The sequence below is a fragment of the Vipera berus genome (assembly GCF_964194415.1).
Source record: "Vipera berus genome assembly, chromosome: 2".
Classification (NCBI taxonomy): Eukaryota; Metazoa; Chordata; class Lepidosauria; order Squamata; family Viperidae; genus Vipera; species Vipera berus.
Window position 1 is genome coordinate 95,523,210 of NC_138203.1, and position 24,871 is coordinate 95,548,080.

The 24,871-nt window shown below is 35.9% G+C and overlaps 1 protein-coding gene across 6 annotated transcripts in view; it reads left to right on the plus strand.

Annotated features, from left to right (window-relative positions):
• The window catches only part of NRG1 (neuregulin 1), a gene marked incomplete at its 5' end in the record, with an annotated part of 174,188 nt that overhangs the window by 141,615 nt on the left and 7,702 nt on the right, over positions 1 to 24,871 (plus strand). For 3 of the 6 annotated variants that reach the window (XM_081320318.1, XM_081320320.1, XM_081320317.1), the window contains 4 exons: positions 2,028 to 2,154; positions 8,846 to 8,904; positions 16,762 to 16,785; positions 22,382 to 22,484. In XM_081320318.1, coding sequence (XP_081176444.1) covers positions 2,028 to 2,154; positions 8,846 to 8,904; positions 16,762 to 16,785; positions 22,382 to 22,484 — 313 coding nt within the window. Of the gene's footprint in view, positions 1 to 2,027; positions 2,155 to 8,204; positions 8,285 to 8,671; positions 8,905 to 16,761; positions 16,786 to 22,381; positions 22,485 to 24,871 lie in introns of those variants that run through there. The other 3 variants (XM_081320319.1, XM_081320322.1, XM_081320321.1) reach the window with 3 other exon arrangements.

Here is a 24,871-nt window from a genome sequence, read left to right on the forward strand (position 1 = left end):
GTAGAGCCGTCTCTTGGGTTGTTGGAAAAGAGTGTTTGCTATGACCATCGTATTCTCTTGACAAAATTCTATCAGCCTGTGCTCTGCTTCATTTTGTACTCCAAGGCCAAACTTGCTTGTTATTCCAGTTATCTTTTGGCTTCCTACTTTAGCATTCCAATCCCCCATGATGATAAGGACATCATTTTTTGGTGAAACAATAGAACAAGTAAAATGAAGAGAAACAATAGAACAAGTAAAATGAAGTAGGAATTGTGTAATTAAGAAGAGTGTGTGGTAACATGTAAACTTGTTACAGTTAATAGCAAGAATAAATTAATTCTGAATAACCAGTTCGGAAAAAAGTGGTGTGGTGTAGTCTGTAAAGAGCACAAATGATAATAGAATTGCAAAACAAATATATAAGGAGTGAAGAGTTTGAGAGAAGAGGAAGAGTTGAAAAAATGTTGATGGATGAAATTGATAAGATCCTCAAAAAAGAGGTCAGAAGATTAAACAACAAATGACAACATACAAAGGGGGGGAGTATGGATATAGATAGAAACAAGGATAGTTTGCAAACAAAGAAAAGTATGGTGAAGTATTCAAAGGAGTTGGTAAACAAGATACATTGTGGCTCTCTCTCTCTCACACACACACACACATACACACATCCTTCCAATTCTTTTCCTTACTATTTCTTGTTCTCTTTCTGAACTTTGCATAATGTTACTTATCTCTAAAGGAAATAATGTGATGAATATGTATGTGAGAATATAAGAAAGTTTTGGTTTATTGTGAATATGTAGAATTGTATACTATTCGTATTACTTTTTGCATGTTTTTTCTATACTCTGTTCAGCAAATGTATTTTATAAGAAGCTATACAAAGTATAATAAAATATCATGCCAGGAGCAAGAGACTTGCTTTTGTTCACTCCTCTATCCATCCTACAGTGTCAAAGAGATTAGTTGTAAAATATTACAGTGCGACCAGGAAGGGTCTAGGACAACACACTGCAGCCAACTCACTGTGGGACAACTCACCATGGCCAACTTGCTGGGGGATAACTCACTGCGGGATAAGAGTTACACTATTATCGAAGAAATGGTGGAATAGAATCATTAAAGATGGGAGTCTCCCGATACTCCCATGTAACACCTCTTCTCCGCGAGCTGCATTGGCTTCCAGTTGCCCTCCGGGTGAGATTCAAGGTGCGGTGATGACCTATAAAGCCCTACATGGCATGGGTCCGGATTATCTTAGGGAGCACCTGCTGCCAGCATCAACTTCCCATCGTCCTGTGCGCTCCCATAGAGAGGGCCTCCTTAGGGTGCCGCCGGTTAGGGAGTGCCGGCGGGTGATCCCCAGAGGGAAGGCATTTTCTGTGGGCGCGCCTGCCCATTGGAATGATTTACCTGTGGAACTCCGGACTGCCCCCAATCTGCGTTCATTTCACCGGGACCTGAAAACCTGGCTTTTTGATCTATCAGGCCTGGACTGAAGGGGTTTTAGCTTTTTAATATTGTTTTAATTGTTGGGCTTTAATTAATTTAATTCATTTTAATTTTATATTATCTTTTTATATTGTCTTTTATACGCTGCCCTGTAAACCGCCCTGAGTCCTTCGGGAATAGGGCGGTATAGAAAACTAATAAAATAAAATAAATAAATAAATAAAGGATGCCAAAGGAGGGACACAATGAAATGTGAATGACAAAAAATAAAATGTTTTAATTATTTTAAATAATTAAATTGAATTATTGAATTGTCCTGTGGCATGTTGTCCCATGGTGAATTGAGCATGGAGAGTTGACTGTGGTGAGTTGTCCCATTCCATGAGCAGGAAAATGAGTGTTGACTCAGACATCATATGGTAACCCTCAGAATACTTTGGACAAAGTGATTTTTGTTGTTCTCTTTGCAACTAAGGTACTGAATATTTGTTGCAAGTCATAAAAACGCTAATACTAATAATTCTAACTCTTTTACTCTGAGTACGTGCATACTGAGATTTGTCCCTTTCTATTTCCATTGTTTCTTCTAGCCACTTCTACATCTACTACTGGGACAAGTCATCTCACAAGATGTGATGTGAATAAGAAAGGCTACTGTGTAAATGGGGGTGAATGCTTCATGGTCAAAGATCTTCCAAACCCAAGATATTTATGCAAGTACGAGAAACTTCCCAGTGAAGCTACAGAATTTATTGCTTTAATGCATGTTTCATATAGTAACACTGTTTAACCTAAAGAATATATGTTATGAGCTGATGACGGGTTTTTTTATCCTCCAAAATAAGAGTTAAACACCATCCCAAATCATTTCCCATGTCTCCAAAACATGCAGATACTTTTGTGTGTATGATTTAAATTAGATTAAATCCATATATAAAATGCTTTAGCCAAAAAAGGAATAACAATCTGTTAGAAAAAGAAATACCTTTTTTCCCCCCAAAAAAATCCCCAATGTATTAAAATAAAAGGAGCCGCTATTTTGGTGCCCAATTTGCTTCCAGCTGTATTGGACCATCATACTCTGTTGACATGGCCAATGACTGCATTTCATAAAAATTATCAGACCCATAAGTCAACCTAGCTGGAGTGAACCAATTTGAAAAACTACACTAAATGAATTTTTGGTTTGACTAGTTGATACTGTTCATATGGTAAAAGCATTCAAAAAATTTAATGTTGTTACTTATGCATTTGTTTGGAGAAAAAAACCATGTTTTAAATTAAAAGACCATTTACGAAATACGGATATGAAATCTACATATGCTTTCTTTCTTTCATTAAAACAAGACATTCTGAAATTATTCCATAATATTTGCTAGATCAGTGACCTGTGATAGCTTACCATTGTGGTAGAGATGTCACAATTGACTTTCCACTATTTTTCAAGCTGAAATTTATTCCAGAAACATTGCGACATATAGCACATACTCTGTGAACAATTAGATAATTAATTGGTGGGAATTCTAAGATGTCTTATATATAAGATGTCTTATATTTTGGCTGAAATAAAATAAAATATGCTTTTTCTATTTCTAGAAGCTAGAAGTTTCCTATAGTTCCCAGACTTAGTTAATATTGTAAGCTTCACATCAAATTGAGAATATAATTACTTCTTAATGGGTGTTCTTTCATTGCTTTGTTTTCAGACTGGCCTTGTTAAACCAAAAAATGTGTTTGAGTACAATTGGAAATTATCAAGTGCTTTTCATTTCATACCACTCCTACTCTATTGCTCATAATAACATTCAAGTCCTGATATAATTATATGCAAGAACATATAAAGCAGAAAGATCAATTTCATTCAGATAAAATGTCATACCGACCCTATTTAAAATGTACAGATTGGAAAGCAAATTTGACCAATGAAGTGTTAGAAAGACCATACTCACCCAGTTTTGCCATACAAAACACAGTGTTACCTAATTAATCCAAGTAAGTAGAGCTGTACTATCACTTCATTGTTGTTGGGATTTTTTGAATAAAAAAATAGACAAATTCATATCAGGGTTAGAAATACAGTGTTTTGATACAGCTATATCCTAAAGGGGAAGCATTAAGATATCTCTGTTTTTGCTTCAATAGTAAAATCATATTTATTACATGTGAATTACTGTTTGAAAAACAAAGCAATATTTCCTTAAACTGAAACACAAACCATAACATTGCAGACAATTTTACTATTGTCAAACATTTTCTCTTTAGCTGCCAACTTGGGATTCAAATGTCTTTATGGCCAACAAAGTTATCAGTAAAATATCTGATACTAAGCTCAAGGTAAAATGTCATTGGAGAAAAGTTCCTAACAACTGAAAACTCTCATTCTAATTCATCTCATATAATTATACTCATATCATTGTTTTGCTTATGTCAACCTTGGTCTTCAAGCATAAATTTTTTTTAATCCCATTTATATCCTGCCCTTCTCCGAAGACTCAGGGCAGCTTACAATCTAAGAAGCACAAATCAAATGTGCTTAGCAAAAGCCTTCATTCTATGTATATGCCTGCTTATTAGGGCTTTCACCCCCCCCCACAGCAGCATTTTACAAAGTCAGCTTATTGCCCCCAACAATCTGGGTCCTCATTTTACCTACCTCGGAAGGATGGAAGGCTGAGTCAACCTTGAGCCTGGTGGGACTCGAACCTGCACTAATTGCAGGCAGCTGGTGTTACTTAAGGAGGCATTAGCCCACTGCTCTACCAAGGCTCTTAATTGAAGATTAATTAATGCAGTGTAGGGAGCTCTTATTTTAAACATGTAGTCAATGTGCAATCAACATTGCTACAGTGTTGTTTGTGATAGTTATTCTTGCTTTTATAACTTTTATTAGCCAAACCACATATTTTGCTATTTTCAGAAATAATCAGAGTTTGAAAATGGAGTTCTGGCTGGGTTAGGAAGAGATACAATATAATTTATTTTGTATTTTTGGAAACACCAGGATCCATGAATAGTGGTGCTATTTACTGAAAAGGAACCCTTGGTATTGGTATTCCTGAAACAGGACATATTTTTTTACAGGCCATTCTGGTTTGTTTACTAATAAGGCCTTTCTGAAACATGCACAAGCTAGATCGGTGATAAAATAGAATTTAAAAAACTTTAGCAGCTCTGATTTGATGAAGCCCTTCTGAGAAAGAATGTTTGACACATACAGTCCAATAACATTTGTGTATTTATGCAAAATTGTTTCAAAGTGCCTTTCAAAGAGGCTAAAACATATAAGGAACGGCTGCTGGAATTGGATATGTCTAGTTTAATGAAGAGAAGGACTAGGGGTGACATGATAGCAATGTTCCAATATGTCAGGGGCTGCCACAAAGAAGATGGAGTCAAGCTATTCTCCAAAGCGCCTGAAGGCAGGAAAAGAAGCAACGGATGGAAACTAATCAAGGAGAGAAGCAACCTAGAACTAAGGAGAAACTTCCTGACAGAACAATTAACCAGTGGAACAACCTGCCTCCAGAAGCGGTGAGTGCTCCAACACTGGAAGTTTTTAAGAAGAGACTGGACAGCCATTTGTCTGAAATGGTATAAGGTTTCCTGCCTGAGTAGGGGTTTGGACTAGATGACCTCCAAGGTCCCTTCCATTATTGGTATTAGTATTAGTATATTTTAAATGCTATGCTGTTTTGGTCAGGGTATATTTCAAGCAGACTGTGACTACTATACAAGACTTAGGAAAACATATTAGGGAGAAAATGATGCTCAAATGTTAAGCATAAATATAATAATAATAGTAGTAGTAGTAATAGTAGTAATAATAGTAATAATAAAGTTGGAAGGTACCTTGGAGGTCATCTAGTCCAACCCCCTGCTCAGGCAAGAAATCCTATACCATTTCAGACAAATGGCTGTCCAGTCTTTTCTTAAAAACTTCCAGTGTTGCAGCATTCATCGCTTATGGAGGCAGGTTGTTCCACTGGTAATATGTTGTATACTTTTAAAATCCTGACATTCATAAAAACAGTAAACTATGACTCATACATCTGTGTTACTTATTGAATTCTCAAATAGTTGCACTATTTCTCCTTTATGCAAGGAGGGGAAAAAAGGAACGATACTTTTTAAAAAATATAGAGATAATTGAGATTGGAAAAGTAAAACAAAAAAAGCAAAATTGTTAAAAAAGAGGTTCAATTGAATTTGGATTGGATTCAGGCAGCAAGAAGAATTTAATAGCAATCAGGAACAAGAATATATATATATATATATATATATATATATATATATATATATATATATATATATATATATATATATATATATACATATATATATATATATATACATACATATATATATATATATATATATATATATATATATATATATATATATACATATATATATATATATATATATATATATATATATATATATATATATATATATATATATATATATATATATATATATATATATATATATATATATATATATATATATATATATATATATATACCCAGCATAATTTCTTTGTATGATAGTTTTTTTATAAACCAGGAAGATGAGTTTTTTATGGTATAAATTTCAAACAAGTTTTTTTCCCTTTTTCTCTCTTTCAGCATGACATTTTCTTTTCATCCCTTGGGTTCAAAATGATACTGAACAAAAGCAATGAAATCCAGTTCAATTCTAGTGGGGATTCTTTTCTCTCTCTTTTTTTTGTTTACCCTATAGCAATAGCTATAATAGCAATAGCAAGAAAAAAGCATATTTTCTGTGGCAAATCCAATCTGGGCCACTGGAACCTTTCCAAATGGCTTTGAACTTGAATCTTAAAGAAAGTTCAATAATCCCCACCATTAATTTACGTAGCATTTTATAGAGGAGATTTTCTTCTCTTTTTTCCCCCCTATAAGGATATGATCAATATCCTTTCCTGTTTCAGGAAAATTGGGTTCATGATGGACCTTTGACTGTGCTGGTTAATTAAAACTGCCAGATGGAGATTGTCTAAATGGACAGAGGAAATGATAAATGCTTCCCTATAGGATTATAAATTACCTGCAGTATTAAAGGACAATACAATTAGATCATTTCTAAAAAAACATTATCCCCATTTCTCTTTCCTAGATTATTATTATCCATTTTAAATGTTCTCCTTTCAGATAAAAGTATTTGAATGTGTATTACTGTCCCAATTTCATATATTTTTGGATTAATTAATTAGACCAAATCCACAATTGTGGCATCTGTGATATTGAAATCTGCCAACTGGTATAAATCATATCAAACTAAAAATTATTGAACTAAGAAATTAGCTTTGCCTGGAAACTGAACTAATTTAACAGTTCTTTTAAAAATTGTATTTGCTTTGCTAGCCATTCTTTGTTTTAGAAGCATTAAAGACATGTTTAATCCTTGTCAATCTGCCAAAAACTATTAAGAGTTTATAACCTCTGATTTAAATTCTTGATCTAGATCTATTACAGTCCAGATTCTGATCTTGAGACTGTAACCAACTGAACATACATACATACATACATACATACATACATACATACCCATTATGCTATTCCCTTTTGAGATAACCTATGTAATGCACAACACAGAAAAGACCAATAAACAGTGACCCAAAGGAATTAAAGACATGAAATAAGGAAAAAGAAGCATAGCATATAGATATTTCTTTTCCCATTGATGTGGTGAAACATCATCTGAAGAATTAGGTGTCGAGGTTAAAGAATCTAGAGAATGCATCTAATGCAGAGTCCTTGACAGAATCAGAGAGAGCATCTTGAGACTCCTATCTGATGAGGTTCCCAGTTTTCTCCTGAACTGAATTCAAGTCCTGCTTCTTAATTTCCAAGAGTTTACAATAACTGAGGAATTGCTTGTTTCAATATAAGTCTGAGTTTTACAGAGGACTTTTTATTACTGCGTTTCCTGAGGCATGGTTACTTTTTTTTTTTAGCTAAAGCTTTAGAGTTTCTTCTTGAAGTCCTCTTTGGCCAGTTTTCCTCCTTTATTCTGAATAATTTGGAGGATCAGCTTTTCTATCGGACCCTAATAATAGAATAAATATATTTTTGCCTCTGATTTTATACTGTTCCTGCTACTGGTGGTATTATATTTTTGTTTTGACATAATGCTGCCTGGAGTTGATTTGATATGGTCAATTAATAATTTTAAATCATAAAAAGAAAGAAAGAGAAAGAAAGAAAAAGAAAGAAAGAAAGAAAGAAAGAAAGAAAGAAAGAAAGAAAGAAAGAAAGAAAGCATTGCATTCTACTATTTCATCATATATTTTGTATTTGAAAATGTTATGCTCTGCTTTGGTAGTTTTGTAGTACAACTGTAACATAAAAGTCCATGTTTCTGCATATTTATTAAAATATCAATGGATATGGCAGTGGGGGGAAAAAGGATAATATCCTTAATTGATCTTGCCATCAAAATAAATGCTGAAAGCACCAGTGAATTCATGGTATAGCATTCTAGAAAGAAACATCAGCTGAAAATTTATCATCAGCATTACTTCCTTTCCTTGATTGTACATTTTAGTTTTGTTGTTTGTGGTTATCTTTTGGTGACACAGAATTTGTTTAAATAAAAATGCAATGGTTCTGTCATCCATTTTCATTTTAAATTCTTTCTCTGAGGTCTTTTAGAGGAGTCTCATGTGCCATAGAAACAGAACAGGATTTTCTCTACCCCTGGGTCTTCTCTTTTTAAATTGTGGATCACATTTTTGCCTTTAGGTGTCAGGATGGATTCTCTGGACCAAGATGTGCTGAAGTTGTACCCATGAAAGTCCATAAATTGCCAAAAGGTCCACAAAGTATGTTTTAAAATAAGATGAAATGTGTTTTCTCCCCAAATTACAGCAATCAAAATCACTATCATTTGATGTTTTCACTCTTCAGTTTAAAGTGGGATCTTTTTCTTTTGCCTTTGACCATTCTGTGCAGATTTGACAACACCAAATACTTACTATTGTTTTGCTAATTGCAGCAATTCTTTATTGTTCTGGTTGTCATAGAAAGTATTCTTATTTGGATAAGAGTCTCTGAGGCTTTAGCCTAAATTTTTTTTAAAAAAAAAATAGCTGGCTTGTGTTCAAGTTCACTGTCTAATGACAATATTATCAAGTGGTCATTTCAGGTGTTATACTTTTATATTAACTAAAATTAACCACCTTCCTCCTTAAATTGGTACTTGTGAGGCCATTTTTTTCCTCAAAACTTTTTCAGCCTCTTGGCAATAAGAAACAGGCCCAATTTCTGAAGATGAATTCATCAAAGTTCTGGCTGCAGTCACTCAAGGAGCCTCTTAGCATATAATTGCCTCTTTTTCTTTTTCTCTGTTTTCTCTTTCTTTTTGTTTTTGTTTTTACTCTCAGGTGCCCAAATGAATTTACTGGTGATCGCTGTCAAAACTACGTAATGGCCAGCTTCTACAGTACGTCCACTTCCTTTCTGTCTCTGCCTGAATAGGAGCATGCTCAGTTTGGTTCTGCTTTCTTCTAGTCGCATCTTTCCTCAGATTTTCCTTTATTACTAAATGGATTCCATGAACCTTAATCTCGATTGCTTCTGCCTGTTTGCATGGTAATGATTGTCCAAGCAATGTCAAGACTTCAGCAAAATTAGAACAATAAAAATTAAAGGGGGGGATAATATTGATTCCAATTAATAGCTGTTCAAGGAGCTAAATATGAACATAAGGCTAAATATCATTACAAAGCTGTAACTCTCCAAATCTAATCCAAATAAGATATTTCTGAGCAATAGTCAATGGAGGAAATTGGACATAAAACATGATTACACCAAATGTAATCAATAAACAGTGCTAAAGAATATGTGAACTGAGGACAATGGTTTTACTTAATTTTTTAAAAATGTCCATTTAACATAAACAAGAGAATGCCATTTATATAACATACATGTCACAACTCAGATTTATATATTGAACTCCCAAGAATTTGTTATCCCTGTCTGATTAACTGAATGTTATTTTGCTTTGCCCTTTCATAACAAATGTTTAGTAGGGTTCTAAAGAGCTATTTTAGAGCTACGCAAGTGCTTGTGGCAGACCCAATGAGATTTTCAAAAACAACAATCTTTTGCAGTCAGACTTCCTATAGAAACGTTTAGTTCTACCTCCCATAATTCATAACCAGTTAAGTCCAAAGCTAAAACTGGCCATAAGATTATATGAGGTGAACACTTTATAATTGCAGAGTTTGCCATAGAGATTTCTTACAGTTCTGTGCATAATCAGTGTATTATTACTGGAATCCGAATATTTTTGATTAAGTTGTCAGTGCAATACTAATGCTTTAAGAGTGTCATATTCATTTAATGAGTGTTTCCTTAAAGCAGTGGCATCTCTTTTTTAAACTCCTGAAGAAGCCTAAACAACAACAACAAAAGTGACCTGCTTTAATGAGTAGCAGAGAGATCCCGTTTTTGCACATGGCTCAAAGTATTTCTTTCAAATCATTTTTGAAGTGTGCACAGCCCTGCTAAACAGTCCTTGATGGTTTATTCAACAGCAGTGAAAAATGTCAGCTGCTTCATGATGATCCTATTTAATTTCCATTGGCAAGGTAGCATGCGTCAGTCATATGGGTTATATTTTTCATGTCTGTGAAAAAAATGCATGAATAATTTATAACCACCCTAAGCACTCAGCTCCTAAATTACAGGCAATTTCCCAAAGAGGAGTTTTAGAATTAATATTGCCTAATATTTTTCTTGGGTTAAAAAATCAATTAGTAGAAAGCTTGTTCTTGATATTTTCATTACCCATATAAGAAATATATTTGAAAGAATTTTCTAACTTCTTTCCTATTGTATAAAATGTTCAGGAACGAAGAATAAGTGAAGGTATAATATGAACAGGAAGTCTCTGCTTATCTGGAATAATAATTGAACTCTTTATTTGTAGATATATGATAGATAGATAGATAGATAGATAGATAGATAGATAGATAGATAGATAGATAGATAGATGATAGATAGATAGATAGATGATAGATAGATACTGACTTCAGCTCCACCTGAATGCTAAAAAAAATCTGAGCTTCTTAAATATGTTCACAAATCATGACACCCCTTTTACCTAAAATGTATGTACCAAAGGTCTCTTTTAAAGCCTTAATAATGTATTTGTGGAATATACATTTGCATCTCACAAGAATGATCCCAAAAGAAGCAGTTTCAATTGGTCAGATATAAGTAAAGATATACAAAAAAGGGTTTTGTTTTGCTAATTAAATAGTAACTTCAAAGTTACATTTATGCGGTGGTTTGCCTGTACTGTATATTATGTGAGTAGCTGTAAAACATCTTGTTGTTGTTAGTTGCGAAGTCGTGTCCGACCCATCGCGACCCTATGGACAATGTTCCTCCAGGCCTTCCTGTCCTCTACCATCTTCTGGAGTCCATCTAAGCTCACGCCTACTGCTTCAGTAACTCCATCCAGCCACCTCATTCTCTGTCGTCCCCTTCTTCTATTGCCCTCAATCTTTCCCAGCATGAGGCTCTTCTCCAGTGAGTCCTTCCTTCTCATTAGGTGGCCAAAGTATTTGAGTTTTAGCTTCAGGATCTGGCCTTCTAAAGAGCAGTCAGGGTTGATCTCCTCTAGGACTGACCGGTTTGATCGCCTTGCAGTCCAAGGAACTCGCAGGAGTCTTCTCCAGCACCATAGTTCAAAGGCTTCAATTCTTTGGCGCTCAGCCTTTCTTATGGTCCAGCTTTCACTGCCATACATTGCAACTGGGAAGACCATAGCCTTGACTATACGCACTTTTGTTGGCAGGGTGATGTCTCTGCTTTTTAGTGTGCTGTCTAGATTTGACATGGCTTTCCTCCCAAGAAGCAAGCGTCTTTTAATTTCTTGGCTACAGTCCCCATCTGCAGTGATCTTGGAGCCCAGGAAAATAAAATCTGTCACTACCTCCATTTCTTCCCCATCTATTTGCCAGGAATTGAGAGGGCCAGATGCCATGATCTTGGTTTTCTTAATGTTTAGTTTTAACCCACGTTTTGCACTCTCCTTCTTCACCCGCAACAAGAGGCTCTTTAGTTCTTCTTCACTTTCTGCCATTAGAGTGGTATCATCTGCATATCTTAGGTTGTTGATGTTTCTTCCGGCAATCTTAATTCCAACTTTTGATTCATCTAGCCCTGCCTTTCTCATGATGTGCTCTGCATATAAGTTAAATAGGCAAGGCGACAGTATACAGCCTTGCCGGACTCCTTTCCCAATTTGGAACCAATCAGTGGTTCCGTGTCCAGTTCTCACTGTTGCTTCTTGGCCCGCATATAAATTTCTCAAGAGACAAATAAGATGGTCTGGTATGCCCATCTCTTTAAGGACTTGCCAGAGTTTGTTATGATCCACACAATCAAAGGCTTTAGCATAGTCAATGAAGCAGAAGTAGATGTTTTTCTGGAACTCTCTAGCTTTCTCCATGATCCAGCGTATGTTAGCAATTTGATCTCTAGTTCCTCTGCCTCTTCGAAATCCTGCCTGTACTTCTGGTAGTTCTCGATCCACATACTACTGGAGTCTAGCTTGTAGAATTTTAAGCATAACTTTACTAGCATGAGAAATGAGTGCAATGGTGCGATAGTTTGAACATTCTTTGGCACTGCCTTTCTTTGGAATTGGAATGTAAACTGATCTTTTCCAATCCTGTGGCCACTGTTGAGTTTTCCAAATTTGCTGGCAAATTGAGTGTAGCACTTTTACTGCATCGTCTTTTAAGATTTTGAATAGCTCAGCTGGAATACTGTCACCTCCACTAGCTTTGTTGTTGCTCAGCTTTTCTAAGGCCCACTTCACTTCACATTCTAGGATGTCTGGCTCGAGGTCAGTGACCACCTCATTGTGATTATCAGGGACGTTAAGCTCGTTCTTGTATAGTTCTTCTGTGTAATTTTGCCACCTCTTCTTAATCTCTTCTGCCGAACCTCTGTCCATAGTTCTTCAGGCACTCTGTCTATCAGATCTAATTCCTTAAATCTATTTGTCACCTCTACTGTATATTCAACAGGGATATGATTTAATTCATACCTGACTGGCCTAGCGCTTTTCCCTACTTTCTTTAATTTAAGCCTAAACTTTGCAACAAGAAGCTCATGGTCTGAGCCACAGTCAGCCCCTGGTCTTGTTTTTACTGACTGTATAGAGCTTCTCCATCTTTGGCTGCAGAGCATATAGTCAATCTGATTTCTGTGTTGACCGTCTGGTGATGTCCATGTGTAGAGCCGTCTCTTGGGTTGTTGGAAAAGAGTGTTTGCTATGACCATCGTATTCTCTTGACAAAATTCTATCAGCCTGTGCCCTGCTTCATTTTGTACTCCAAGGCCAAACTTGCCTGTTATTCCGGTTATCTTTTGGCTTCCTACTTTAGCATTCCAATCCCCCATGATGATAAGGACATCATTTTTGGGTGTTAGTTCTATAAGGTGCTGTAGGGCTTCATAGAACCGGTCAATTTCATCCTCTTCAGCACCGGTGGTTGGGGCATAGACTTGGACTACGGTGATATTGAGTGGTTTGCCTTGGATTCGAACTGAGATCATTCTGTCATTTTGAGGATTGTATCCCAGTATTGCTTTTCCTATTTTTTTATTGACTATGAAGGCTACTCCATTTCTTCTGAGGGATTCTTGCCCGCAGTAGTATACCTGATGGTCATCTGAATTAAATTCACCCATTCCTGTCCATTTTAGTTCGCTGATACCTAAGATGTCGATGTTCAGTCTTGTCATCTCTTGTTTGACCACGTCCAGCTTTCCTTGATTCATGGATCTTACATTCCAGGTTCCTATGGAGAAAAAATCTTTACAGCATCGGACTTTCCTTTCACCACCAGACACATCCACAGCTGAGCGTCCTTTCGGCTTTGGCCCAGTCGCTTCATTCTTTCTGGCGCTACTAGTACTAGCCCTCTGCTCTTCCCCAGTAGCATATTGGATGCCTTCTGACCTGAGGGGCTCATCTTCCAGCGTCATATCGTTTTGCCTTTTGGTACTGTCCATAGGGTTTTCATGGCAAAGATACTGGAGTGGTTTGCCATTTCCTTCTCCAGCGGATCACGTTTTGTCAGAACTCTCTGCTATGACCTTTCCGTCTTGGGTGGCCCTGCACGGCATAGCTCATAGCTTCATTGAATTACGCAAGCCCCTTCGCCACGACAAGGCAGTAATCCATGAAGGGGGTAAAACATCTAATTATTTCATAATCTAGTCTAAGATAAAATGAATACAAAAAAATAGACATAGTACTTGTAATTACTCCTGATATAGTAGTTGTAATTACTCCTGAAATACCTTTTTAGAAAATTTGCCAGATCGCTTCTTGTATATTAATCCCATCAATAAATCATGCAACATCACAAAATGTAATTCTCAGCGGTTACCAGTTCTAAGGGATCTAAGTAATCCTCAGGTTACGTCCATTCATTCAGTGCCTGTTCAAAGTTACAGCGGTGCTGAAAAAATAGATTTATAACCCAACTTCAAAGTTCCAGCCATTGCAGAAACCTCATAGCCATGTGTTAGACATTTGGGGCAGCCCACTTTTATGACCATCCTCCCACAGCACCAATCTATCCTCCCTAGTTGCCACCCGTGTTGATACCCGCCATCCTGCCTTTTATTTGCACTCCATCTTCAGTAGATTAAGAGGTTTTGAAGATAAATGTTACATTATCTCGTTGACATTCAAGCCTCAGAGCTCCACCACTTTCAGGCAACATAGAAATCTCCTTTGGCAAAAGAAACAGCGAAATTACTAAAAGTAATTTTTACTTGGTTCAGGCTTAGCTACCTTTGAAATTCGAGACAGAAAAAACAAGAGGTTCCTAAGGAGATAGTAGAATATGTATGCTACAGCCAAATTACTTTGGATTTTAAATTGTCTCATTACATTGGTAATTTTGTTAATGTTACTAACTTCATGCATAGATGATAATTGTGCTCAACTGCAAAGCACTACAGAATGAAGCTTATAGGCAGAACTGCCTAAACAAACAAGCAAAAAGACAAATTACAGAGCTATTCCCCCCCACTAGTCTCAGAGTTTTAACAGCAAAGCATAAGCAAAGTGCTATTACTTTACTATTTACAGACTGTGTACCCGTGCAATAAGTATTTAAAAAAGCCGTTATAAATTTTAACATTCAAGGCAGACATAGCAAATAAAATCATAGTAGCTGTATAATACTGTGAATGTATGGAATAATATCTTTAGCCCTGAACTAAGCAAGCATGATTGTTTGAGAGTTTGAAAATCAAGAAAACATATGAATTGCAAATGTTAATTGGAATGTTTTGCATTTATCCTGGAGTTAGAATAAGCAGTGCATGTTCCCTGTGCATGAGTTTTGCTACCAGAATGAACGAATGAACAAATGAATGAAAATTATTTATGTGTGTGTGTGTGTGTCCAATTTGCCATTTAATTAGCTCATATATAAGCTGTTTGAAATTAGTGAATTTATCTGAAATTCATCTGGGTTGTCTATCTTACCTGTGAACTACCATATGCAATAATATTTATGCATGAGCATGTCACTAATTCTAATGAAACTTCTATGCAACTACAGCTAATATGTATTGTTAGTAGTGTTCATGTAGGCAAGTAACACTGGCTCTTAAGTGTGTGAAAAACCTATGTATTTTTATTTAACCCTTAAAATATGACTGGTTGTAAAGGAAAACTGTACACTGCTGGAAATTTTTTAACCTATAAGTGAAAATGAATATAGTATGTGTATGTGTGTGTGTATGTATGTGTGTATATATATATATATATATATATATATATATATATATATATATATATATATATATATATATATATATATATATATATATATATATATATATACACACACACACACACACACACACCCCTATACATATTAAGAAAGGAATTAGCAATTGCTCCTTAGTGACAAACATAGCAGTTATAGTTTGATACTAGAATTAAATGGTAACATACAGAGCTGTGAGTAATCACTGAATGCTTTATAAAACAAGCAGTCTAATATTATCATTTAAAAAAAACAAAAAACTTAATCCATTCATTATACACATTCCCAATATTGCAATGAAGTAGAGTTTTGATCCATACTAGTCTGTTTATAATCATATCAAAGGATTTGGATTTGAATTAAAAATGCAAGCAATTCTGTACTTCAGCTGAAGTATCAGTATAGTTTCATTGTAGCAAAGTGTGCTGTCTGTATAAATTCCAGCAATTACAGTAGCCACAACATAACGGGCCGCCCTCTATGGAAGGTAGTCATTTGCAACTACACATAGTCTCTTCTTAGTCATCATCTACTGTAATGCCATTTTTTCTGCTCCCAGTAGTATTAGAAGAAGGAAAAAAAATCACTTGTAAGATTCAATATCGTTATCATATAGTATTCTGAAACGCATAATGTTTATACATCGTTTCATGGTTTTACAAAGTTACTCGTAAATCTGCTTCTGATCAGATTGATTCTCTGAGGCTTCATAACGTATAATAATTTCAGTAATTCTTCTCATTCCTTTTTATGATCTAAGAAGCATTTCAAATCAGTTTTATAATTGCAGAAGAGGCTACTTACTACCACTTCAGATGCAGAACTGCGTATATTTACATTTTATCCTTTCTAACATGAGCCTGTAGTAGAGTAAACTTAAATTCTGCCTACAACAGTCTAAAGCCGTGTTTCTCAATCTCGGCAACTTTAAGATGTATAGACTTCAGTTCCCAAAATGCTGACTAGAGAATTTTGGGAGTTGAAGTCCACACATCTTAGTTGCTAAGATTAAGAAACAAGGGAGATTGAGATTGTGAAACAGTGAAGTTTTATGTATAGCAAAATCCAAGATCAGTTCCCCACTATGGACCATAAGTGTAGTAATGAACATGTTTTATATGGGGGTGTTTTGTACCTTAAATGTGATACAGATGATATAGTAAATACATATACTTCAGTAGTATCTTTAAGGGTTAAAATACATTGGTGAAGTCATCATGTTATTTAAATTGTATACAGCGGTACCATTTTGTGGTTTGGTTTAGAGCCATAGTTTTGTAAATATATATATATATTAAAAAGAGCCTGTGAAAGCTTACATGAGCTCTACACATTAACCTTAGGCCATTTGTCCTGTCTCATTGTGCAAACACCTAATAGGTATAATATCTATGTGTAATTTGTTTTTTCAGTAAGGTGTATTGCTCTTTTCTGAAACTATTTTCCCTTTTCTTTCTTTTTATGTCAACTTTCTGCATTGGCAGAGCATCTTGGGATTGAATTTATGGGTATGGACCAATCATTCCTTTTAGCTTGCTGAGAGATTGAAAACTTTTCTTTTTCATTGCCTCACCTTCAATTTCTAACCAACTTCCTTGTGCTTTAAAAGGGATCATACAGCTATAACAGCCTTTGCCAGCTCCCTATTACACTTAACTCAGCTCTCATAACCATACGCCTGTGTGTGTTTGTGCCTGTTTGTATATGTGTGTGTGAGACAAAAACAGAGACACACACACACCACTGTGGAATGTGCTTGTGATGCCCATGAAAGACAGGAAATTAACTTTTCCGATGGGTAATTTGGCATACTTTTTTAACATTTGCAACAATCTTATTACTGCTGCTATCTCTGAATGAACCTATGCAATTTTCACATATGAAATTAACTGCCGGTAAAAACATTCAGAAAATAACATGCCTCCTTTTTGGAAAATAATGGAAATGCAGACCCCAGTATCAGGAGTAACTTGAAATTATTCTATGCAACCATTATGTGCATATGTCCCTAAAACAATTGAAGACTGAACATACTTGTTGGATTTGCACCATGCAAAGGAAAAAGGGTTATACAGGTAGTCATTGACTTACAACCATTCCTTTAGTGACCATTCGAAGTTATAACAGCACCAAAAAAGTAAATTATTGCCATTTTTCATATTTTATCACATGAATGATTTTTCACATGCATCCCCAGGGTCATGTGACCACCTTTTTGCGACTTTCTGATGAGCCAAGTGAATGGAAAAGTCAGATTCACTTAACCATCATGATAGTAACTTAACAACTGCAGTGATTCACTTAACAATTGTGGTATGAAAGGTCATACAGTAAGGCAAAACTTACTTAACAAATGTCTTGCTTAGCCATGGAAATGTTGGGCTCAGTTGTGGTGGTAAGTCAAGGACTACCCATGCAATGGGCCAAAAAGAAAATAAGATGGCATGAAGAGAAAGCGGACCACTATAAAATGTAAAGACCCAGCCATGGGCCTTCAGGATTAGAACTTATTTTTCTAGCTCTAAGTGAAGAGAATGGGGACTGAAACTGTAATTAATTATTTCATAGATACAATCCTTTCCTTGTTATTCAAACCAGAAATATATTTTGATGTTAAAGAGGTGATATGGGAAGGTCTTACCACATGACCAGCTTTGACTTGTTGCCTTCATTTCTTATTTTTTATTTAATTTAATGCTGCTTCAAACTCTAAATTAGACCTTACTCAGGACTTAAATTTTAACATCTAAAATTGTTTTCTGGCATGGCTAGAAATGATTTTAAAGTTGCACTGGATGCTAATTTCTTGTGTTTCTAAACATAAGCTTACGTGCCCATTGGGATGCTTCAAATGTGCAAGTATGAGTGGACTGGACATCCATTGGCAAAATAGTGTTATTCTTCCTTTTATATTTTGTTCAGCTCTGGATGCTTTTGTTCCACTGCCATTTAGGATTTCTGCACTACACCAGCCCAGGATAGTAAATGTATTGATGTCACATCAGATGCCTGGCAACATTATATTAAACCCTTGTATGGCCTCATTCAGAAAAGAAAGAAGGGAGAATATAGCCCAGGGGTGTCAAACTGCCGGCCCGCGGGCCAGATGGGTCATGCCGAAACCATGCCTACCCCATTGCCAGCAATGGAGAAAAAGTCACGATATGTTGCGACACGTCACATGACATTGCAAGTTTAACACCCCTGATATAGCCTATAGCTAATACAACCAGAGTGACATTTTTTTTCATAATTACTGTATTCATAGTAATTATTTCATAATTATTCTACATTGCCAGTTCTAGAACCTCACTATGTAGCAGGACTTTCCCGCTTATATATGATCGGCTATAAATCTTGTGGTGTAGAATCCTCATGGTGTAGAACTATATTAAAATATATATCCATACCCCACATCATGCTGCATATTGGCCTACAATAGAAGCTAAGTAGATTGAAAAAAGAGAATGTTGGTTTCTTATACATTCCTCGTATCCCCATGGTGTCTACATTGGGAAGGAGACATAAAGTCTGCAAAAGAGGATGCTCTTGACAAAAGATTTTGCAAAAAATGCATATTATTAAAGTTCCAAACAAAACCATATAACGCAAAGAGAGGATGAGCAGGACTATTAGGGATGAGGAGACTGGAAAAAATGAGAGAACAGTGAACTGGTTTTGCATTGCACTAAACATCCATAAAATGCCACTAGAAATGCACTGTGGATCACATCCATCATGTTATAGCACTAAAAAAACATACTATTAATTATGGCTAATATAAAACTCACACAACTTGTGCATCCATCCTAGGCTGTGAGCAGGAGGGAAGCAGCCACACAATTTTAACCAATTAATGGCTGATGCTACAAAGAAAATTCTGTTAACCCTTTAAGAACTGCATTATTCCCTATGTACTGGATTGCATTTAGCATGGCTTTTGCTATCTCTGATTATATAGTAATAAGACTCCAGTATTTGGCTAATCAATCAGTGCTTTTGGGCGAGCATAGCTTAGGAGTTATGCTGTATGTAAAATCCCTTTCAACTCTGCTTCAGTCTTACTTTCAAGCATTTTTCTTACTCTTTCTTCCAGTTATCAAGCATGCTGTGCCAGGCCTATAGTTGACTTTTCAACTTCTAACCTTATATTTCCCTTCAGCTTCCTCCTTCTTCCTTCATCTGTTCCTTTCCTTCCTCTTTCTCTCCTCTCCCTCTTCCCATATTTGTGTTTGTTTCAATACTTTTACTTCTTGTTCTTGGATTTTTGTTTGTATAATCATTTGAGCATTCTAGTTTTATTTTCTCACAAAACTGATCCTTCCTTCCTTTTACTCATAATCAGTATTGTTGATTTCTGCACAAATATGTTTAGAAACTTGTTCATCAATGTTTGTATTGGCATTGGCTTGTAGGAAGCAATAATATGCATTGTATCATAGGTATGAAGGTTTGAAAGATTGTTTTAAAATTTTAGTTTGGGTTTATTTGGAATTTCAAACTATAGTACCAAAAGCAGCCCTTGAGAGTTAAATACGGGTGTTATATAAAGTGATGTATAAAGTAATGCTCTAGTTTTTTTAAAAAAGAAAGAAAAATCCTTTAATAGAATGCTTAGGTTGGGAGAGGAGATGATCACAGAGAAAATATTTGAGGAAATATACTATGTCCCTAAAAATCTGTTTCCTTTGTGTAAATTCCATTGAATGTAAGGGATTTAAAAGGCTAACTAATGGCTCTTAACAAAAATCTAAAAGAGATAATAATATTTGCTTTCTCCAACCTATATTTATACACAAATTTATAATTCAAAAATTTATAATTCACTGAAAAATTAGTGTCTAGTTAGCCTATTCCTTACACCTAAGTGCAGTGTAAGAACATTATAAAAATCACAACAGAATTTTTTTTCCAGATATCCTCAAATCCCAGTATTATCATCATTTAAACTACTATTAGATATTAAAATAAAAAAGAAATGTACTTTCATTTTCATTAATGTCATTAAAAAAAAAGAATTGTCTTTGAACCTCAGGAGATTCAGCCTCTTGCATATTCTTCAAGGGTGAATTGATTCCACAAGGGAGGAGCTAAAACATGAAACGGCCACTCTGATTGTACAATTTGAGCCAAGCCAATTAAATATTTTATCCTTTAATCTGTTACGATCTGAAAACTCAAAAGTCCTCTCAAAGGAAAACCAAAAGCTGGTGAACTATTCCTTCATTCACAGTCTGAGTTCATATATATGTCTACTCAGCGGAAAACCTTACTGAGCTCATTCAGATTTAGTCTCAGCTACAGGGCTATAACCTGCCCTTAGAAAGTTGGGTGCTGAAAATAGCATTTGAAAATTATGTAATTAGCATTTGATCAAATCCTATATCCCATTTAAAAAAATCTAAACAACATGTTTTTTTTCCTCCAAAATGGTTACATATCAATATCAATAAATGGCCCTGCATGTCAGCAGACACTGCCAGTTATTGGATCTTGGCCAATATGACATAGTCTAACTATATATTGGGTCGGTGCCTAAGTTAAATATTTGGATCCTTAGAGCAACAATGACCACAGAAGTCAGGAATTTGGGACCTGACAGTGCTTATTGCCAGAATTCAATCTGAAATAACAGGCTAAGGCAAAGCAAGCTCTAACAGATGTCTTATCTGCAAACATACAAAGATCCCCAAACCAGGAAATTGCTAAATACAAACTATCGCAAAGCAGAAAAGTAACAGATTTTCAAATCCTGTTCCATTGATGACAAACTCATTTCCAGGACTACTGAAAGTGATTTTTTTCTGTCCCCTTTCTTTAATTCTGAATGGTCATATTCCTAAAAACATTCCCATTAAGAATGCAAATTCTTGTTGGCTGCTCAGACAATGCTTACTTTGAGGTTAGCAACTAGACGATTACAAAAGTTTAAATTAAAAGCTAAATACAGTTTTTAGCAACCAAATAAGATAAATAAAAACAAAGTTCTGGCTCATTCTGGTGTGTACTCCTGTGTACCATTGGCATGTACCATTTTCCTTGTTTAGCATATAAACTATGTTTTGTCAAGTGGTATATGACTATCTTGCCAGGCAAAACATTGTTTGCCCTAAGAATTAGTTCATACTGATATAGTACTGAGATCACCACAGTAGAACATATATTTTTTTCACCCAAATATCATCATCTTTCTTTTACTATTCAATCAATCATAGAATGTCTATGGTACAATGCATATTGCCTATTGGAGGGGTGGATAAACTTAAATGTCACTGTCAGTTCTTGATGAATTATGCAATTTTCCCAGGTGCCGGAGTGAAATTCAAAGTAGAATGTAATGTTCCTCATGTAAAGATTGGTGTAGTATTGAAAATAATATTGAAAAAACACCTGGATATTTTAAATTACCACAGGGGACTGCAAAGAGAAAATTGGGACGAGAGAGGCCCAATAATGATCTTTATCCCAGCTATCTTTGCAAGAAAACCCCGTTTTCAAACAAAATGACTTGTTTTATCAGTGCATTGTTTTTGTTTCATTAGACAACTTTGTAAATTTTAAATTATGTTAAACAGAACACTGGACTGTGATTTGATTTGATTTATTTTAAAGTTATTTTAAATTTTCTTTATTTTAAGCCAGTGGCGTAGCGTGGGGGGTGCAGGGGGGGCCGGCCGCACCGGGCGCAACATCTGGGGGGGGCACGCTCGCACTCGCAGCTCTCTGCCCCTGCCTGGCTCACTCACTCTCTCTCACTGCAGTGCTGGCTGTGCGAATCCGAGCCGAGCCGCCGGATCGCCGCCCACTGTGGAAGGGGGGGTGCCAGGCGTGTGGTGCAGAGAGAGAGCGAGGGACTATCTGGGGGAGGGACAGTGCAGACTCGAGTGCTAAAATCCACGAGTTGGGCGCAAATTACTTGCTTTGCCCCGGGTGCTGACAACCCACGCTACGCCACTGTTTTAAGCTCGTGATACTAAATATAGTTTGTAATTTCTGAGTGTAAAGTTTGTCATACTTTCACTGTAGCTATAAGCTGATAGACAGTAAGCCGTACTTAGTGGTTTCTGTACATGTTATAACCCTCTATATTTTCTCATTTTCTAGAAGCTGAGGAACTCTACCAGAAAAGGGTGCTGACCATAACTGGCATCTGCATTGCTCTCCTTGTAGTTGGCATCATGTGTGTTGTGGCATATTGCAAAACCAAGTAAACACCCCTTTTCCTTTCTCTATAATTTTGTAATCAGGATCTCACAAAACAAAGTAAAAAATGCATTCACATCTTGATAACTTGATGGCTTAATAAACTTGAGAATTTCTCTGTAAGTTTGTAGGCACAGCTGGAATGTAGGAAGTGAGTCCTTAGAATCTTTATCTATTTCATGATCATGTGAGATCATTGCAAAAACATCCCATTTGCTTTAAAGGGGCTTCCACCTTTAAACTTGTTATACCACATGATATTACACACAATGACTGCGCTGGGCTTAAATCCAAGACTGTCTTTATCTTTAGCTGTGTGTGTGTGATGTGGCAGATCACACTAATAATGAATGTCAAAAGGTGCCTGATAAATGGAACTTGGAATCTCTAAAACTTCTGCCCCCTCCCAATCAGTTGGCAACAATTGATGTTGTTGATATTATGGTTTATTATGTAAATATAACCTAATATTGACTTTTTACAACTTTCAGGAAATGTTTTAAAGCTTTCTTTCGCAATCATTATGATTATGTTTATCTTTCCAAATTAAAGCATGAAATCTTTCTTCAGAGTGAGCTCTTCAGACAAAAATGTTTCAGACTCAGAGCTGTGTATTGCTAAGTATATTGGTGATACATTATTACAGGCAAAAATATTTACTTTAATGGCATTGTAAAAATAAAATAAAAGACATACCCAACCTTCAAGGCACCTTTCCCATGGTTTCACATATCCATCTTCTGAATGAAGAGAAGTCAAAACTTTTGTTAAGCTTGTTAAGACTTCCAAAGTTTTCTGTGTACGTTTTCCTTTCCCTATTGATACTACTTTCAGCAATTGTGGATTCAGTGAAAGTTTTAATCAAGGTGATATCTAAGCCACAATTAATTTAATGAATTATAGGTGTGGAAATATTGGGTGTGTTTATCTTTCATTTTCCTCTTAGAATCCCTTGAGTGCTTTAATAAAAGGCAACAGTGTGCAACAGTGATATCTTCTCACTTATAGAAAGGACACATGCTTAGCTTAGACATAGGAAGCTGTAAGAATGAGCTAACCTGAATTTTGACCCTTTAGCCCCTGACCTTTTGCTTGTTTAGCTCTGATGATGAACCATCACATCCAATTTTATAGAAACCTCAATATTCAATCCATGGAACCATAGGCCATAGCCCCAGATTTCTGTAGCTAAGGGAGACATTCATTAAGCGAGTATTGCCCCATTTTACGACCTTTCTTGCCACAGTCATTAAGTGAACTACTGCAGTTGTCAAGTTAGTAACACAGTTGTTAAGTGAATCTGGATTCCCCATTGACTTTGCTTGTCAGAAGGTGGCAAAATGGGATCATATGATCCTGGGACACTGCAACTGTCATAAATATGAGTCATGAATTTTGATCATGTGACCATGTGGATGCTGCTATGGTCATAAGTATGAAAAGTGGTCATACTGTAAGTCATTTTTTTCAGTGCCATTGTAACTTTGAACAGTCACTAAACAAACTGTTGTAAGTCGGACTGCCTGTATACTGCCTATTTATGTTTTTTTTAAGTATCCCACTTCCCCCCGCAACAACCACCTTCCAGATGTCACCTTAGCCAAAATTATTAAATAATACCAAAAATGCTGCTGACCCCTGATTTGAGAAAATCAAGTGATTCTAGTTCAATATCTCTGTTTGAGGATTTAAAGCAGCAATCTGGCCCAGTAATTAGTTTTATTTCCCCTCATACACTTCCTGTTTCCTGAATGACAGGCTGAATAGGCAATACCGTCTCTTCTTCCTCCAAAAACGTGTTCATGAAGGGAGGGATGCCTGCTATCTTCAATCTTCTGCAAAAGAGGGGTGTTATGTTTCCTTTCTGTACATGGGGATAATGGAGACACCCTCGTTTAGGTGGGTGGGGAGGCTTTATTTCCAGTCTTCGATAGGTCAGAGAGAAGGGGTTTTCTCCTCCCTCCTATATTGAAAGGAAAATCAATATGTGGAGAGAATGCTGTTGTATGTTTGGACTAATATCAAGCACGTATCTTCAGCCCAGTTGAATGTGCAGCTAATGTAACATTCTCTCATCCATGGGGAAGGAGAGGTCAGTGAGTGATTCAGCATTTTAAATAAATGAATTAGTTGAAAAAGTTCAGCCAGTAATTGCTGCCTCTTTCAGAAACAAGATCATTTCTTGAGTCCATGCTGGGTAGAACCCATTTTATTTCCAATATTTTTTATTTTAGAACCACTTTAAAAAAATGCCTATATCTTTACAGACAAAAGTGAACAGCCTGGCAAGTATACTATAGAAAAACCAACACACAGCACACAGCTGTACAATTATTGGTTGCTGGCAGGCAACAGATTAGCTGGGGAGTTCAAAATAAGGTCTTCCAAAGG